This window comes from Pelodiscus sinensis, chromosome 6 (genome assembly GCF_049634645.1).
Source record: "Pelodiscus sinensis isolate JC-2024 chromosome 6, ASM4963464v1, whole genome shotgun sequence".
NCBI classification, from domain to species: Eukaryota; Metazoa; Chordata; order Testudines; family Trionychidae; genus Pelodiscus; species Pelodiscus sinensis.
The window spans coordinates 56,742,947-56,761,102 of NC_134716.1; the positions used below are offsets into that span (position 1 = coordinate 56,742,947).

Sequence of the window (18,156 nt, forward strand, 5' to 3'; positions counted from 1 at the left end):
ATTAACCCATTCAGGGCTGACAACCTGAGGCTCACTGCCTGGGGCGGAAGCTTTTTGCCTATTCTCTAGATTACCTGAATTTGATTATCCTATCTGGGCCCATTCCCAATTAGATTGGATAAATGGGGTTTACTGCATCCATCACCCTTGTTATATCAGTGCAGCTCATCCATCTTCTCAGAGGACAGCTCACTATGTCAGAAAAGTAAAATACAGCTGTCAAGCCACACTGTTCAATATACAGCACGAAGTCCTGCCCATTAGCCTTGTTAGTCAGAATCTCATTGGAGAAGAACAGGGAAGAGAAATCACAGAAGTGACTATGCCTTTTCTCCCTGTAAATCAAAGAGGGGCAGTTTCTTAAATTATTGAGAAAAATAACTCATTTTTGGAAGACTCTTAAAGGCTCCTAGAATTACTCTTCGCTAAAAATGGTGGCATGTCCTTAAAATTCAGCCCAATGACCAAACGTAGCCCATAAGACTCCTCCAGCCTTAGTTTGAGGAGGTATAGTATACAGAGACTATAGTTTCCACCGTGCAAGTTTCCATCTTGCTCCAAGTGTCCAGACCAATTCAAACAAAGCATTACAAGCGGAGGACAATAGGCTCTGAGAATTGCATAGCTACATAAAAATGAGGGTGATAACAATCTACCTGATTTTATGCATATAATGTGTGACTGTGAGGCTTTGGTGCCTGGGGACCAAACTTTGTAGTCCTCTAGCAGACCATTTAGACAAGGGATCCCTCCCACAGGCCCCCAAGCCCATTGGCAGTAACCACGGTGCTGCACCCCCCTGTTCCAACTTGGCTGGGCTTCTCGCCCAGCTGCTGCTGGCTCCCTGAGCAGCCTAGGTTCAATGTGAGCTGCTGTGGGACTTCTGGCCCCATGTGCCCAGGGCTGCCATGGGACTCCAGCCCTGGTCCTGCGCTGACCCCAGCCAAGCTGTCGACCCTGTTGCCCTGAACCCCATCTGGCCTTCCTGCCCTTAGGCTCCCAGGCTCTCTGGTCCAGGAGTATCCATGCTCCTGCCAGACTACAGACTATCACTTGAGCTATACGCATTCACTTTTTCAAGCCCACTAAGTATTCCCATCTATTAATTCTGTAGGCCTTACTTGGAAAGCTCATAACTAACCTCACTTCATGAAAAAAAATTCACCAGGGTATTATATAAGTTAAATAAACCTATAACTTACTCCACTGTGCTGTAGTCTTTCCATCTTTAGTGATGTCCCACTGAAATACAGCATTTACTTTCTTTACCAGCTGATTCCCAACCTCTTTGATGCGGCGACTAATTTCTTCAAACACAAGGTCACTCTGCAGACCTGAAGCCTGTAAAGTACAGAAAATTTCAAATGGAAAGCTATGCTAAAATGTAATAAAATTTTAACTATTATTCTCACACAGCATCCTGAGGCACCTCTTCTGTGAAGTCATTAAAATATAACAGGAATATCTCCCTCAACACATAATAATCACATCCAGCATGTTGACAGCAAATTCTATCTACGAAAAAAAAGTTCTGTGGAATCATTTCTGAGAGCTATTTCAGACGCCTTTATAGTTCTTGGGATTTATCTTTGTAATTTAGAATATGCTTTCCCTTCAGAATTATTTAAAGCCTTATAAATTTCCTTTTAATTTTATCTGAAGTATAATTGTGCCTCCTTCCCCATAAGGCAGTGTATATTCTAGTACAGAATATGGCATTATAAAAAATTGGCCTGCCTTTATTTTTGAAATAACTTTCAAAAAACAGATTGATTTTAACATTTCCATACATTCATTTTGCCCTGGACATTCGAACGAATAGCATGAATGGAGTGCTTTTTGGTGTTTCACACTATTTGACTAAAAAAATATTTACACTTTACATGTAATTTAGTCTTTAAGCCTTTGACGATTGTTAAAACATACATGTTATTAATTAATAAGTTTTTGCATCTAGAAAGCTGATCCCATATTAACATTTTATCTGCATTTAGTCCTTCAGTCCAGTTATCAGGTTAAGGCAGAGTTAAAGACACTATGATATCTTTTACTCACCTTACTCTATCTAGGTGTGTGTATATATATATATATATATATATATAGCACATAGGATATTATACGCTCTGCAATAATCTCTGCCTAAAATTAAGACAGCTTTACACATTACATTACAACACATTCTATTATCATTTTCAGTTGCTTATAAAACTTTCAAACTTTAACCCATGCAGGCTGCAATTTTCTATGATGGCCAAAATATTTTACAAATTTTCAGAAAAAAATGCCTTAGGCACTTCTCAAAACTAGATTAGAAAAAGATAAGTTGTTTTACCCATGTTAAAAAATTCTTACCATTTCACTGAGAAAACTCAAGCACCTCTGGGCTCTAGAGCAGGGGACTACAAATTTGTCACAGGTATCTCTCTACTTTAAGCGCTTTGGTTTTTTCCATCCTCTTGAAAATGTAACCAAGGTACAAGCCTCAGAAAATCAGTTAGAAGACATTGCTTGGAGATTTGTTAAGAGTCTGATAACTAAGTTCTCTGAACATTCCATCTGTACTGTGCATGATCTAGCCCCGGACTGCAGAGGAAAAGCAGGATTTTCACTGCAGTTGCTTCTCAGCACAACAGAGGTGCCACTGTAGCACGAGGCATCAGAACTGAGAGCAGAACAATGGCCCAAACAAGCTTTATTCTGACTTAATTCCTGGCTTTGACTCTGTAGCCTTAATATTTTTTTCTGTTTTTTTTGTATGTAATATAGGACATATGCTATAATGAAATTTTAGCAATACTCTGGCATGAAATACAAGGTAGAATATCATTAGACTTCAAATTTTATGCCTAATGTATCTTACTCTTGGGAATCGATAGGCATTTTTGTCAGATCAAAACCAAACCTGACAAAAGGAGTTGAATACTGTACTTTTAAGAGACTACTACACAACCCCATCCACACCCTTCAATCCTGCCAACCTTAAAGAAAAACTATCATTGTCTACAAGAGGTTACATCCTAAAGGGATTTTTAACAACAGTATGCAATTGCCCAAGGTATATGGATTGCAAACGTGCACTTGAATAGAGATGATGGGGAGTGATAGATGTAAGGCAGACAAACAGAAAAACTGCTTAGTCACAGTAGCACTGAATACCATCTGGATGAATCTGGGAACAGACACCAAGGAACACCACAATGTGGAACAAGATTGCGCATGCCTGGCATATCACAGCATCAAAAAAATCGAAAATAGGGAGGATGTGAGACTCCAATATGCCACAAGACCAACAGCTTGAGAAGGTGTAAAAGAAAGATCAGGTTTGACAAACATCTCTCATGAATGGCCTAGATGGTGCTTAGTCTTGCACTTGATGACCTCCTGGGGTTCTTTCCAGTCCTATGATTCTGTGATCAAAGCCAATATGCACACACACCAGGGGCTAAAACTGTGAACCCTGAACCCAGGCTTGCTCATGTTGATTCCTTTCTAAGTATCAGAGGGGTAACCGTGTTAGTCTGAATATACAAAAGTGGCAAGGAGTCCTGTGGCATATTATAGAGTAACTGAAGTGTTGGAGCATAAGCTTTCATGGGCCAAGACCTGCATCGTCAGATGCATGTAGTGGAAATTTCCAGAGGCAGGTATAAATATGCAGGCCAGAATCAGGCTAGAGATGACAAGATGGATCCAGTCAGGGAGGATGAGGCCCACTTTTAGTAGCTGATCTGGAGGTGTGAATACCAAGAGAGAAGAAGCTGCTTTTGTAGTTAGCGAGCCATTCACAGTCTTTGTTTAATCCTGAGTTGATTGTGTCAAACTTGAAGATGAACTATAGCTCAGCAGTTTCTCTTTGAAGTTTGGTCCTGAAGTTTTTTTTGCTCCAGGATGGCTACCTTTAGATCTGCAATTGTGTGTCCAGGGAGATGGAAGTGTTCCCTTACAGGTTTTTGTATGTTGCCATTCCTAATATCTGATTTGTGTCCATTTATTCTTTTATGTAGGGATTGTCCAGTTTGGCCGATGTATACAGCTGAGGGGCATTGTTGGTACATGATAGCATATATTACTTCAGTAGATGTGCAGGAGAATGAACCAGTGACGGTATGGCTGATCTGGTTAGGTCCTGTGATCGTGTTGCTGGTGTATATATGTGGGCAGAGTTGGCACCGAGGTTTGTTGCATGGATTGGTTCCTGAGTTAGAGTTATTATGGTGGGGGCTTTCTGCTGCCCAACAAGACCCTGGCAGAGCACGTTTGCTCCTCTGCATTAAACCACATGTAACCCACAGATCTAGTGTGGCCCACAGTCCCATGCAGCAGCAATTAGCCCACTTACAGCAACAGATAAGAACAAGGGACTTTTACAGCATGGGCTGAGAGCCAGCTGGCTTTTAGCACAAACAGTAGAGGCTCCAGAGGTCAAAGGTTCAAATCTGCCTAGTGGCACTTACACATGCAGCAGTCACGTCATTAGTTGCAGCACTGAAGGCTCATACACAGAAGACTGCCATGATTTTTAAACAGCAGGTCCAGCTTCAGTAATAGCTATGATGACACAAAATCCCATAGCGTGCTAAACCAGTGCCAGTGTGGCCAAACTGTCACTATGAGGGTCACTTTCACCCTGTCCTGCTCAGTCTTCAAGAGGACCCTGTGAATTAATGGCACTGCAGGGTACAACCAGACCAACTTCATGTTAAAGAGTTCAGACTCCTCCATGAATTCCTCAATGTTTAAGTTCAAATTGGTAGCCACCCTTGTAAAGAGGGCTTGATTCTCCTTGAAGTCATTAGGGAAACTGCCCTTTTGGGAGGGCCCCACCTCTACTTTTGTTTGGAGACACTAATGTTTACATTGTGATGGGAGGGGCGGATTCCACTCCCTCTCCATGGCAGCCTAGGAGGATTGACAGGAACATGAACTTGCATTACAGATACACCTCAATGGTTCCAGTATGGCCATTGATTTGGCCAGTGTCCCTGCTGCCATGGTGCTACTGAAGACGTTGCATCAGTCTCGTGGTTCAGTGGCAAATCACACTTCTTTAGCAAGGAGCTCAACACCCAGTCCAACTTGGACCATTACCCTTCCAGCGAGCAGACCAGAGGTGTTGAGGCCCAAGCCTGTCGACTGACCATGGTTGGCAACTGGTGAGACAAGGATCAAGCAGTGCTAGGAAAGTGGAAATGGGTGCTGCGACAGGAAGCCCTAGTGGAGATGGATGAAGGTCATCTAGGTAAAGGTGACCTGCACCACAGCAATTTTTGGTGGAAAGCTCACTGGAAGTAGCGTTAGAGAACCCGTGCTTCAACTCTGGTGTCCCATTCCTCGTAGGGGGGAAGTACAGCGTCAGAGACCTGGGTCTGTTGACTGGAGACCAAGAGTTCAGGGTCTGGGCCTGAGGATGTGGAAATGGGTATCTATGCCTATGGTCTGGAGACCGAAGGTGCTACACTGCCCTATGGGACGGAACCATGACTGACTTGCCCTTAAAGTTTTGGAGTCTTAGCTGAGTGTGGAACCAGGTGTGGCACCTGTGATGCCAGTTGGCCTCCTTGTTCTTTAGCTGTTTCAGGCAATGAGGGCCTGCCAGGGTCCCCTGCCACTCCTGGGAGTCAGACACAAGTGTCTAGTTGAACCGGATCGCTCTTCAGTGGTACCCCCGTGAAGCTCCAGGATGGGCACATAGCCTGACATATGTCCTTCACCCAAAGCCCATATTCCCTCTTCTTTTGCTGCTTCTTGAGCACCAGGAAGGAGGAATGGTCTCAGTTGGAGCCTGGTGCCTACATTGCTCTCTACACTAATGCTGAGGTTCTCGGTGTAGGGTCCAAGTGGGAGGGCTCTAACACAAGACAAAGCACACCCACTTTGAGGGAGGGCCCTCAAGCAGATATGATGAACCTTCTGGGTCCTCGGGAAAATGTTTTTATAGATTCTGCACTTGTTCTTTCTATGGGACTTCCCCAAGCAATTCACACAGCTGTCATGGGAGTGACTCATAGGCATCAGCCTATTGCATGAGCATCATGGTTTGAAGCTGGGAGAACAGAACTAACTGTCCAACTAACCTAGTACTTAACTTAATGACTATGTACTTACAAACGATATACAAAGATGACAATGGGCTGTGAAGAACTACTAATGCTCTTGCTAAACTAGAGGAAGTGCTCCAACCAATTATCACAGGTGGGAAGAAAAAACTGAGGGGGCGTAGGATTGGTGGTGCCTAATATAGCAGGCCATAAGCATGCCACTCAAGGTGCACCACAGCTGACCTTACAGATAACACTAAAGCAAAAATTTCCAATGACCATATAGGTAGGTGAATACAGACCTAGACTGAAATTGACATAAGCAAGCACTCAAAGTAAAATACTTGCATGTGTGTTACAGTATTTGTTTACTCATCTCGCATCACTTGTGAAAGAGTGCTACAAAACTCTAACATTTTGTACATTCTTTACATTCTGCAAAGCCTAAGTATGCTTCTCCATAAGTTGATCCAAGTATCTTTTTCCTTACCTTCATGGACTCTTTAGCTGAAGGTTTATCAAGGGCTGATGTCAGATCTACATATGCCCCTGTAATAGCAATTTCTCCAGTCTCTTTGACCTATTAAAAGAAAATTTATATTCTCACTGGATCAGTGAAGAATAAGAAAAGCAAAACAGCTACATTTTAAAGTAACAAAGCTATCTTCTTTATGTCTTATGCATTAAAAATTAAAAAGCTCCAGAAAGGGAGAAAAACAATGGGAGAACAGGTTTGAAATAAATTAGAAAGTATTAGTTTTAACAAACAGGCCTGAAACAGAAAAATTGTGTTTGCTTTGATGAATTAAAAATGCCCAAATATTAGGATGATTTTTTCTTTTAAAACAAGTAATACAGATTTGTCTGGGTAGGACCACAACAGCAAGACACAGAAAGATAGCTTTTATATACAGCTTTTCATCAATAGAACTCAAAGTGCTTTAAAACTATTAGTATTAACCACATTTTACACAGAGGGAAACTGAGGCACAGATGTGCTGTGACTTCCTCAGGGTCACTAGGCAGGCCAGTGGCTGAGCTTGGAATGGAACCCAGATAAGCATTTCGAGTGCCACTCCAGTGCTCTATCCATTAGAGAGCATTACCTCTTCAATTGTCACTTCAAAGTATTTCATTGCATTCCTTTGGTATATATGGTCATGCCAATTCTCTTCCAGAATAAGATCTGAGGAAAAGCGGCGAGGAGTCCTGTGGCACCTTATAGACTAACTGAAGTGTAGGAGCATAAGCTTTCATGGGCAAAGACCCACTTCGTCAGACGACATGCATCTGACGAAGTGAGTCCTTGCCCACGAAAGCTTATGCTCCTACACTTCAGTTAGTCTATAAGGTGCCACAGGACTCCTCGCCGCTTTTGCAGATTCAGACTAACACGGCTACCCCTCTAAGATCTGAGGAAGTGGGTCTGGCCCATGAAAGCTCATCACCTATCAAACTATCTTGTTAGTCTTTAAAGTGCTACATAGTTTTTCCTTTTGTAGTTTCAAGACTGGGAGGCCTGCACATACTAGCCACAAATAAACTATTTGTTCAAATGAACACTAAGGGAATATGACTACAGTACGTAACCAGCTTAATTAAAGCTATTTAAATTACTTTTCTCTTCTAAAAATGAGTAGACCTAAGGCTCAAGCTTATCTCAATAAGTGGGATTTGCCCATGAAAACTCTCATTACAGTAAACTTCCGATAATCCGGCACCTTTAGGACCAAGGGGATGCCGGATTATCAGATATGCCAGACTATCAGAAGGGGGGCTATGAGGGGTCTGGAGTGGGGTGGGAGGGGATGCCATCCCAGACCCCGCATAGCCCTCCCCTTACGATAGTCCGGCTCTGCCCCAAGCATCCCTGATTCAACCGCTGCTGGTCAGTTTCAGCAGCAGCTGAATTGGGGATGCCTGCAATAGAGCAGCTGGGGTACTGCCGGGTTGGTCCCGCAGCGCTGAGGGGCGGCGCTACGGCACCAACCCAGCAGCACTCCAGCTGCTCTTGGGGACGCCTGGGACAGAGCAGCTGGGGTACTGCCCGGTTGGTCCTGTAGCGCTGCCCCTCGGGGCTGCGGGACCAACCCGGCAGGACCCCAGCTGCTCTGCCCCTGGGGTCTCCGATTCAGCCGCTGCTGAAACAGACCAGCGGCTGGTTCCAGGAAGCCCCGGGCAGAGCTGCTCTGCCCGGGGCTTCCTGGAATCAGCCGCTGGTCTGTTTCAGCAGCGGCTGACTTGGGGACCCCTGGGGCAGAGCAGTTGGGGTCCTGCCGGATTGGTCCCGCAGCGCCAAGGGGCGGCGTTACAAGACCAACCCCACAGCACCCCAGCTGCTCTGCCCCAGGCGTCCAGATTCAGCCTGCTGGTGAAACTGACGCTGCTGGTCAGTTTCAGCAGCGGCTGAATCCCGACGCCTGGGGCAAAGCAGCTGGGGTGCTACCGGGTTGGTCCCGTAGCGCCGCCCCTCGGCACTGCGGGACCAACCCGGCAGCACCCCAGCTGCTCTGCTCCCGGCTTCCCCATTCAGCTGCTGGTCATTTTCAGCAGCAGCTGAATGGGGGAAGCCTGTCCGGCTGCCCCAGCACTTCCGGGTTCCTGATGGTGCCGGACCATCAGGAGTCCCGGAGCATTGGATGCTGGACTAATGGAGTTTTACTGTATATATATTTTTGATAGTCTCTCTAAGGTGCTATAGGACTACTTGTTTTTAAAGTTACAGACTAAGATGGCTACCTCTTGAGACATTTCTCTAAGAAATCTTAACCTTTACTTTTTTTGAGGTGGCAAGATAATCTGTTCTTGTGCAAAAATCATCTCTCTTCTACCATAAACTTAAAAATCATGCTTCTATTAGAAAATGTCCTTCTGTTGTTACAAAGGACAGCTGAAGTTACTGGTTTACATAAGCAATTAGCCCACAGCAAACTATCAGGATGTTCATCTACCTTTCACTAGCCTACCCATGGACTAAATATTTCTGCCAACATCACTAATTCACATTAACACTTCACTGATGAACTTTGATCTAGCCCTGTTTCAAAGAGGACTAGATCAAAGCACATTAACAAATTGCTCATGCATGTCGGTGAAGTCCACAGAGACAGGCTAGATTCATATCCCAGCTTACCAAGAAACAAATGTTCGTGTACACAAACCCTGAGATAGTTCAAAGAGAAATGATTTTGCTCTGTTTTTCCCATATATTTACTTTATGCAGAGATGCCTTTGACAGTACTGTGTGCGTAGTTATTGTTGCTGCTCCCCTGTTTTTGTGGGTCTTTAAGGCAGCAACAGGAAGAATTAAAAAGTTTTAAGCAATATAAAATAGATTCTTTGATGTCAAATTATAAAAAAAATGACAGAGGACTCAGGGATAAGTGATCTGAAACGCCTTTTTACTTTTTTTTTTTTCCACCTAAGGAATGGATTTCAACTCAACATTGCTCCTTTAAAAGAGAGGATACATATTCAGTACTTTCATATAAAAAACACGTGCACAAGACTTTGTTGCTGAGTAACTGCAGAATCTTAGCAACAAAACTCCATCTTTCCCTTTTGTTTTGTTGTTTCACTGCATTTTATGCGATCGCATAAACACTTTGGGACAAGGACCAAGTGTAATTTATGCTGTCAGGTTCGTAAGCTACCTCTACCCTATAAAACAATAGATAAGGGAAACTAAGCAGAGATCACAAATATCCAGACAACGGAGGCCAAACATACCCTAGTTGATTTCGTAATCACAAATCCTGACCTGGAATGTTTCGACGCAGTTAACTTAATAAAGCCAGTATTAAGTGACTGATGGTTAATAAAACCTGTAACTGGATGTCTTATACACAATGCTTTAGAATACATTAAAATTTGCATTTGTTTTTAAGGGAAGACTAATGGGTATTTGTTAATGAAACTTTTGAAAATAATTAAAGATGAGATAATGCAACTGCAGTGCCAACCACTTGTTGTTCCTAAAAGACTATGAACTTTAATTCATCAACCTACATGTGAGTCAACAAAATGTATGCATGGCTCCTTTTCCTTCCTGAGGAGTTTTGTATCCCTTTGAGATAAGCCCATCTGTTGGTCAGAACATAAGAGCCTTGAAAGAGTTGGTAGGGTCATATTCCCCAATATGTGCACAGTGGTGAGCACACAATGATTATCATGAACATTACAGTGCTTTATTAAGTGCTTCCAAAATTCGCAGCCTAAGCACCAAAAACCTAAATGTACTGCATTTAACAGTTTATTCTTTAAAAGTTGCCTGATTGCAGGTTTGGCAGGGGAAGCTTTTGCTTCATTATGCCCCATACAGGTTCCAGGGTGGCTGTGGAGGTACTATGTACTATTCATCTTCTTGGGTTCATCAGTAATCTCCCTGGACTCCAGATTACTGATGAATCTAGGTAGATGAGTAGAAGATAATGCTTACCCAGTACCCGCAAGGAAGTATCAAAAGCTCTTCTTCAATCAGAGACATTATTAGACTATGGAAAGTTTAGTCTTGGGGAAGAGAGGGGAAAGGAGGTGCAGTGGAGCTGCGGGTGAGGTCAGGGTTCATCTCGGCAGATGGCTCAGTTGGCCCTGACTGGGTGAGGGGAGTAGATGGGTGGCAGCGAAACCTCCTCCCTGGAAGTTGGCACCTCTGCTCCCGGGGAGGCTTCCCTGCAGGCTCTAAACATCGAGAAACTACAAGAAACCAACAACATGCTGTCAGAGGCATATATGCATACAAGCGATATATGTAAAGCTACGAAAACCACCCAGTGCCCTAAGATTAAGGGAAAGGAGATATCAAGTGATAATATTGCACAAAGTTACTCAGAAGAATAATATAAAATCATAAATATACTGTAAAGGCACATCCATCTCAGACATGTGTCTTAATTGTAGAATACAGACTGTACATCAGTACTAATGAGAATAAAGGGAACTCACTCAGCCTATAGAAAACTGGGATCCCTTAAGTTTCCAAGGGACAGACCAATAAGAGAAAAGAGGGTGGACACTTACAGAAATACATAGAATAAAGGCATAGACACATTATAAAAAGGGGATGCTCAGAATAGGAAAACCGAGTTTCCTCTGGGAAACTCCAACATACCTCTACTGGGGTGTGTCTAGACTACATGCCTCCTTCGACGGAGGCATGTAGATTAGCCAGATCGGAAGAGGGAAATGAAGCCGCGATTAAAATAATCGCGGCTTCATTTAAATTTAAATGGCTGCCCCGATCTGCCGATCAGCTGTTTGTCGGCAGATCGGGGGAGTCTGGACGCGATGCCCCGACAAAGAAGCCTTTCTTCATCGACACAGGTAAACCTGGTTTCACGAGGCTTACCTGTGTCGATGAAGAAAGGCTTCTTTGTCGGGGCATCGCGTCCAGACTCCCCCAATCTGCCGACAAACAGCTGATCGGCAGATCGGGGCAGCCATTTAAATTTAAATGAAGCCGCGATTATTTTAATCGCGGCTTCATTTCCCTCTTCCGATCTGGCTAATCTACATGCCTCCGTCGAAGGAGGCATGTAGTCTAGACACACCCCTGATGATCAAGCCATGAGAAACCCATCAGACCCTAACACTAGTATTCACTCTACTGATGAAATCAGCCAAGGAAAAACTGAAAACCTAGAATGATTTAAATTTCATTTAGGGGCTGTCTATGCACACATTGGAACTAATTTAACTTATGGTGAGATTTTAAACGGATTTAGTTAAATTGGTACATAAAATGTGCGGATATTCCTATTTTGGTTTAGAACCAAGTTCATTTAGTCATTTTAAATTAAATTGGTGCAGACTGTCTTTAGAACAGGTTTAAGCTAAACCAAAACAAGATAGTGTCTACCCATGTGTTTGAACCTGTTCAGCTAAAGCAATTCAGTTAAACAGATAGAAATTTATGTGGTGAGAAAGCCTAAAAGAGAGACATTGAAGGGAACCATCTTGCAATTTTTACCTTTGTATTCCATGAAATATATATAAACCCCAAAAGCTATATTTACAAAAATAATACAATGCACTTAATCTGAAATCCAGATGCTATAAAAATCCCTGAATTGAGGGAGTTCTGATGAACAATGTTATTTCGAGTAACTGAATATGTAATCTTGATAACAGCAGAAAATCATTAGTATTAGATGGAAAAAAGTAGTGACATCAGACTTCTTTTCTTCAGAGCTATGCTTGATGAACTGCTTTGTTTCCCCCCCCCCCCCCGCCCCCTTCAAAAAGAAAAAATATATACTTTTACCACTCTTTGTTAAAGCCTGAGTTTCACTATTCTAACCTTGGTTTGAATGTGAATTCGGTTTCCCTCCTTCCACATCTCTGTTTGCAGAGTTTGTCCCGGAAAGACTGGTTTGGCAAAACGGACCTGCCAAAAACACAAAGGAGGGGGACACTCAGATTTTGCTTTATTTATTTCTAAATAAAAACATTCAATAGGAGTAATTGTGCAATTTAGAGGATACAATTAATTGAAACAGGAAAACTGTTCAGAACACATGTAATTTCAAAGTAGACTAATAATATTTATAGAAACATGCTTGCTACATCCTTGAAAGTAGACTATTAAGTAAAAAGCAAAGTGAGTAATCTGTTAGCGGAATAGACTGATTTAATACAAGTTTGTACGGACAAACCTCAAGTCCTTTCCCACCCCAGAAAATGTAATTAACAGTAACTACTTCAATAGCTGAATAATCAAGGGAAAAAATTAACTGCCAAGAACAGACCTTAATTGCCTTGAATCTGGTCACATCATTATTTGCAAAGTGCTTCAAAACATGCCTGGCAGCAAAACCAAATGAACACAGTCCATGCAGTATGGGTTTCTGAAATCCTGTTTTAAAACAAATGTTTTAATGTACATGGTTTGCTCTTTTTCAAAGGCCTACATTTTAATATGCATCTTTATACTCAAATTATAGAACTATAGGGCTGGAAGGAGTGTCAAGATGTCATCATATCCAGTCCTCTATGCTGAGGCAACCCCAAATAAACCTAGACTAGGCCTGACAGGTATTTTCCAATCTGTTCTTGAACACCTCCAGTGATAGGGATTCCACAACCTCCTTTGGAAACTTTTTCCAGAGCTTAATTACCCTTATAGCTAGAGAAAGATTTCTTAATATCTACCGTATATCTCCCTTGGGGCAAACTAAGCCCATTACTTCTCGTACGATCAGTGGATATGGAGAACAATGGATCACAGTCGTCTTCATAATAGTCCTTAATATATTGAAAGACCCATCAGGTCCTCACTCAGTTTTCTCCTGTCAGGACTAAAAACACAGCCAGTTTTTTAAAGCCTTTCCTCCTCATAGATCAGGTTTTCTAAACCTGTCACCATTTTTTTTGCTCTTGTCTTGACTCTCTCCAATTTACCCCCATCCTTCCTAAAAACAATGAATAGTCCACCCCAAACTGAATACAGTATTTCAGCTGAGGACAGCCCAGTTCCTTGGTACTTCTATGCTCTTGTTAATGCACCCCAGAATAGTTTTAGTCTTCTTCACAATTGCAGCACGTTGTTGATTGGTATTCAATTTATAAACCACTATAACCCTCAGATGGATTTCAGCAGTGCTACTTCCTAGCTACTTATTCCCCATTTTGCAGTTGTGAATTTGATTTGTCCATCTTAAGTGAAATATTTTACATTTGTCTTTACTGGATTTCAACGTGTTGATATCTGACCAATTTTGTCAAGCTTGTTTTCAATTGTAATTCTTTCTTCCCAATGCTTGCAATCCTCCCAGCTTGAAATCATTAACAGGCTTTATAAGCAAAGTCAAGTCATTAATGAAAATACCAAATACTGGATCTGAATAGTACCACACCCAGTATTAACTTCCATTAATTTAAATGGAAATTAAAAGGCACAATGACTAGAGCCAAATCCCTGCGAGCTGCATGGAAACTTTTTAAAGACACCATAATAGAGGCCCAACTTAAATGTATACCTCAAATTAAAAAACATAGCAAGAGACCTAAAAAGAGAGTCACCGTGGCTTAACCAGAAGCAGTGAGGGACAAAAAGGCATCTTTAATGAATCTTTTAAGTGGAAGTCCAATCCTAGTGAGATAAATAGAAAGGAAAATAAACACTGTCAAATCAAGTGTAGAAATGTAATAAGAAAAGCAAGAAAAGATTTTGAGGAACAGCTAGCAGCCAAAAACTCAAAAAGAAATAACAACATGTTTAAGTACATTAGAAGCAGGAAGCCTGCTAAAAAAACCTGGGGGTCCCCTAGACAATCGAGATATAAAAGGAGCAATCAAGGACGATAAAGCCATTGCGGAGAAACTAAATGATTTCTTTGCTTCAGTCTTCAAAGCTGAGGACGTTAAGGAGATTCCCAAATCTGCACCGTCCTTTGTGGGTGATGAATCTAAGGAACTGTCCCAGATTGAAGTGTCATTAGAGGAGGTTTTGGAACAAACAGAAAAACTTAATATTAACAAATCTCCGGGACCAGATGGCATTCATCCAAGGGTTCTAAAAGAACTCAAATGGGAAACTACTGAACTATTATCTGTGCTTTGTAACCTATCCTTTAAATCGGCTTCCGTACCTAATGACTGGAAGGTAGCCAACGTGACACCAATATTTAAAAAGGGGTCTAGACGCAATTCTGGCAAGTACCGACCAGTAAGTCTAACTTCAGTACCAGGCAAATTAGTCGAAACAATAGTAAAGAATAAAATTGTGAGGCATGTAGAAGAACATAATTTGTTGGACAAAAGTCAACATGGTTTCTGTAAAGAGAAATCATGTCTTACTAATCTATTAGAGTTCTTTGAAGGAGTTAACAAACATGCAGACAAGGGTGATCCAGTAGATTTTCAGAAAGCCTTTGACAAGGTCCCTCACCAAAGGCTCTTGTGTAAATTACATTGCCATGGGATAAGAGGGAAGGTCCTTTCTTGGATTGAGAACTGGTTAAAAGACAGGAAACAAAGGGTAGGAATAAATCGTAAATTTTCAGAATGGAGAGAGGTAACTAGTGGTGTCCCCCAAGGGTCAGTCCTGGGACCAATCCTTTTCAACTTATTCATATATGATCTGGAGAAAGGGGTAAGCAGTGAGATGGTAAAGTTTGCGGATGATACAAAACTGTTTAGAATAGTCAAGACAGAAGCAGACTGTGAGGGACTCCAAAAAGATCTCGTCAAACTGAGTGACTGGGCAACAAAAATGGCAAATGAAATTTAATGTGGATAAGTGTAAAGTAATGCACATCAGGAAAAATAACCCCAACTATAGATACAGTATGATGGGGGTTAATTTGGCTATGACAAATCAGGAAAGAGATCTTGGAGTTATCATGGATAGTTCTCTGAAAACTTACACAGTGTGCAACAGCGGTCAGAAAGGCAAATAGGATGCTAGGAATTATTAAGAAAGGGATACAAAGTAAGACACAGAATATCTTACTGCCCCTGTATAAAACTATGGTACGCCCACATCTTGAATACCGTGTACAGATGTGGTCTCCTCACCTCAAAAAAGATATTTTGGCCTTGGAAAGGGTTCAGAAAAGGGCAACTAAAATGATTAGAGGTTTGGAATGGGTCCCATATGAAGAGAGGTTAAAGCGACTGGGACTTTTCAGTTTAGAAAAGAGGAGACCGATGGGGGATATGATAGAGGTATATAAAACTATGTGGTGTGGAGAGGGCGGATAAAGAAAAGTTATTTATTAGTTCCCTAAATAGAAGAACTAGAGGACACCAAATGAAATTAATGGGTAGCAGGTTTAAAACTAATAAAAGAAAGTTCTTCTTCACACACGTGTAGTCAACCTGTGGAACTCCTTGCCAGAGGAGGCTGTGAAGGCTAGGACTATAATAGAGTTGAAAGAGAAGCCAGATAATTTCATGGAGGTTAGGTCCATAAAACGCTATTAGCCAGGGGATAGAATTGGTGTCCCTGGCCTCTGTTTGTCAGAGGCTGGAGAAGGATGGCAGGAGACAAATCGCTTAATCATTGTCTTCGGTCCACCCTCTCTGGGGAACCTGGTGTTGGCCACTGTCGGCAGACAGGCTACTGGGCTAGATGGATCTTTGGTCTGACGGCCGTTCTTATGAGCTACCTTTTGATAAGCCCTTTGCATTCAATAAGTAAGATCTCAAACCTGTGCTCCCAATGTTACAGTAATTTCATCTAGACCACAGTTCTCTACTTTGCTTATGAGAATGTCCTGTAGGACTGAGTGAAATACCTTACTAAAAATCAAGATTTATCAGAACTAATACTTTCCCACTATCCACTAGGCAAGTAACCCTGTTAAAGAAGGAAATTAGGTTGATTTGACATGATTTGTTCTTGACAAATTCATTCAGGATTTTCCTTATAATTCTGTTATCCCCTAGGGCTACGAATACATTGGTATGATCTTGCGCAAATACTCTACAATGCAGAAGTTCTTGCATTAAAGTATTTGCACAAGAGAGCATCTACACTGGCATGTGCCTTTGCGCAAGAGATTTGTTTTTGCACAAGAGCTTCCATGCCAGTGTATACGCTCTCTTGCACAAGAAAGCGCCGATGGCCATTTTAGCCATCGGGCTATCTTGCAAAAGAAATTCATGGTGCCTGTCTACACTGGCCTCTTGCGCAAGAACAGTTGTGCTAGAGGGCTTATTCCTGAGCAGGAGCGAGACAGTTCTTGTGTAAGAAGCACTGATTTCACACATTAGAACGTCAGTGTTCTTGTGCAAGAATTCCCCACCAGTGTAGACAGGCAGCATGTTTTTGCGCAAAAGCGGCCGCGTTTGCGCAAGATCGCGCCAATGAGGACACAGCCTAGATGCTTACTCACGGATTGATTAATAATTTGTTGCAGTATCTTTCCAGTGATGCTGACGATCTATTATTTTGGTTCCTCTCTGTTCCCCTTTTTAAAAGCGGGATAATGTTTGCCCTTCTCTAGACCTCTTAAGAATTTATTCATCCTCCATGAATTCTTGAAGATTAGTTGTTAGCTCCAAAGTTGCATTAGCTAATTCCCTATGTACCCATAAATCAATGTCACAGGGCCCTGTCTACTTGAATACAACTTCAACTTAACAGATTAAATAATATTTACATACTTCCCTATTTTGGCATGCATCCCTTCTGCTTGTTAATATTAATTATTAATATTAGTTCAAATTAAATGACACATATGCAGAGAGATTATAATTTATTCTGTATATTATAGTTATATTATATTATAATTATATATATTATAGTCAGGGCTCGACAAATACACTCGCCTGTGGTGAGTAGATTTTGCCAGCTGTCGAGTGCAGGAGCGGACTGGCCTGATGGGCGGTTGTAACAGGCTGGCCGAAGCCCGCACTACGGGTGGCGCAGCCCCATCCGATCCACTGGCCGGGAGGAGCAGAGCGCCGCTTGGAAGGGGGAACTGCGGCGATTCTCAGCACCGGGCTGCCCGCGTGCAGCTGTGGCGCAAGGAGGTGGAGCACCGGCAGATGATTTTGAAGGGCTTCATGTCCCCGGCAGCTGGCTGCGGTGCACAGCGCAGCCAGGTCCCACCCGCCGGCTCCAGTCCTACCACGGCCCCAGCCCCCTCACCGGCAAGAGACCGCTCCCGGCCAACCGCCCAGCTCGCTGAACCTGCCCCGCGCCACATTTGGGCCCCTCCACCCCGGATACCCTGCTCTCCCTCTGGCTCTGCGCTGCCCTTGCACCCCGCACCCTGCTCCCCCGATCTCTGCCCCCCCAGCTCTGTGCTGCCCATTCCCTGCACTGTTCCTAGACCCCGATCCCTCTGCCCCTCCCGTTCCCCACGTCCCGTTTCCCGTGTCTCCACCGCATCCCGCACGCTGCTTCTCCCCCCCGCCATCCCTGCGTCCCTCTGGCTCTGTGCCTCCCATTCCCCGCGCCACTCTTGTCCCCTCCTCCTCCACTGATCCCTGCACCCGTCTGGCTCTGTGCTGTCCCTGCACCCTGCTTCCCCTGTGGGTCGGGAGTGAGGGGTGCTTGTCCATAGAGAGGGGCTGGATAGGCCAGGGAAAAAGCTGCTGTGACCCAGCAGTGAGTCAAAGGGGGAGTTCACTTGAAGCGCCTTTACCTTTATGGAAAAAAATGAATGAA

General features: G+C 43.0%; 1 protein-coding gene across 3 annotated transcripts in view; it reads right to left on the reverse strand.

Annotated features, from left to right (window-relative positions):
- The window catches only part of HSD17B4 (hydroxysteroid 17-beta dehydrogenase 4), a 165,241-nt gene that overhangs the window by 53,236 nt on the left and 93,849 nt on the right, over window positions 1-18,156 (reverse strand). For all 3 annotated transcript variants that reach the window (XM_075931960.1, XM_075931959.1, XM_006134501.3), the window contains exons 19-22: window positions 12,785-12,891; window positions 12,337-12,423; window positions 6,529-6,618; window positions 1,203-1,341 (exon numbers count right to left, since the gene is read on the reverse strand). In XM_075931960.1, coding sequence (XP_075788075.1) covers window positions 1,203-1,341; window positions 6,529-6,618; window positions 12,337-12,423; window positions 12,785-12,891 — 423 coding nt within the window. The remainder of the gene's footprint in view (window positions 1-1,202; window positions 1,342-6,528; window positions 6,619-12,336; window positions 12,424-12,784; window positions 12,892-18,156) is intronic.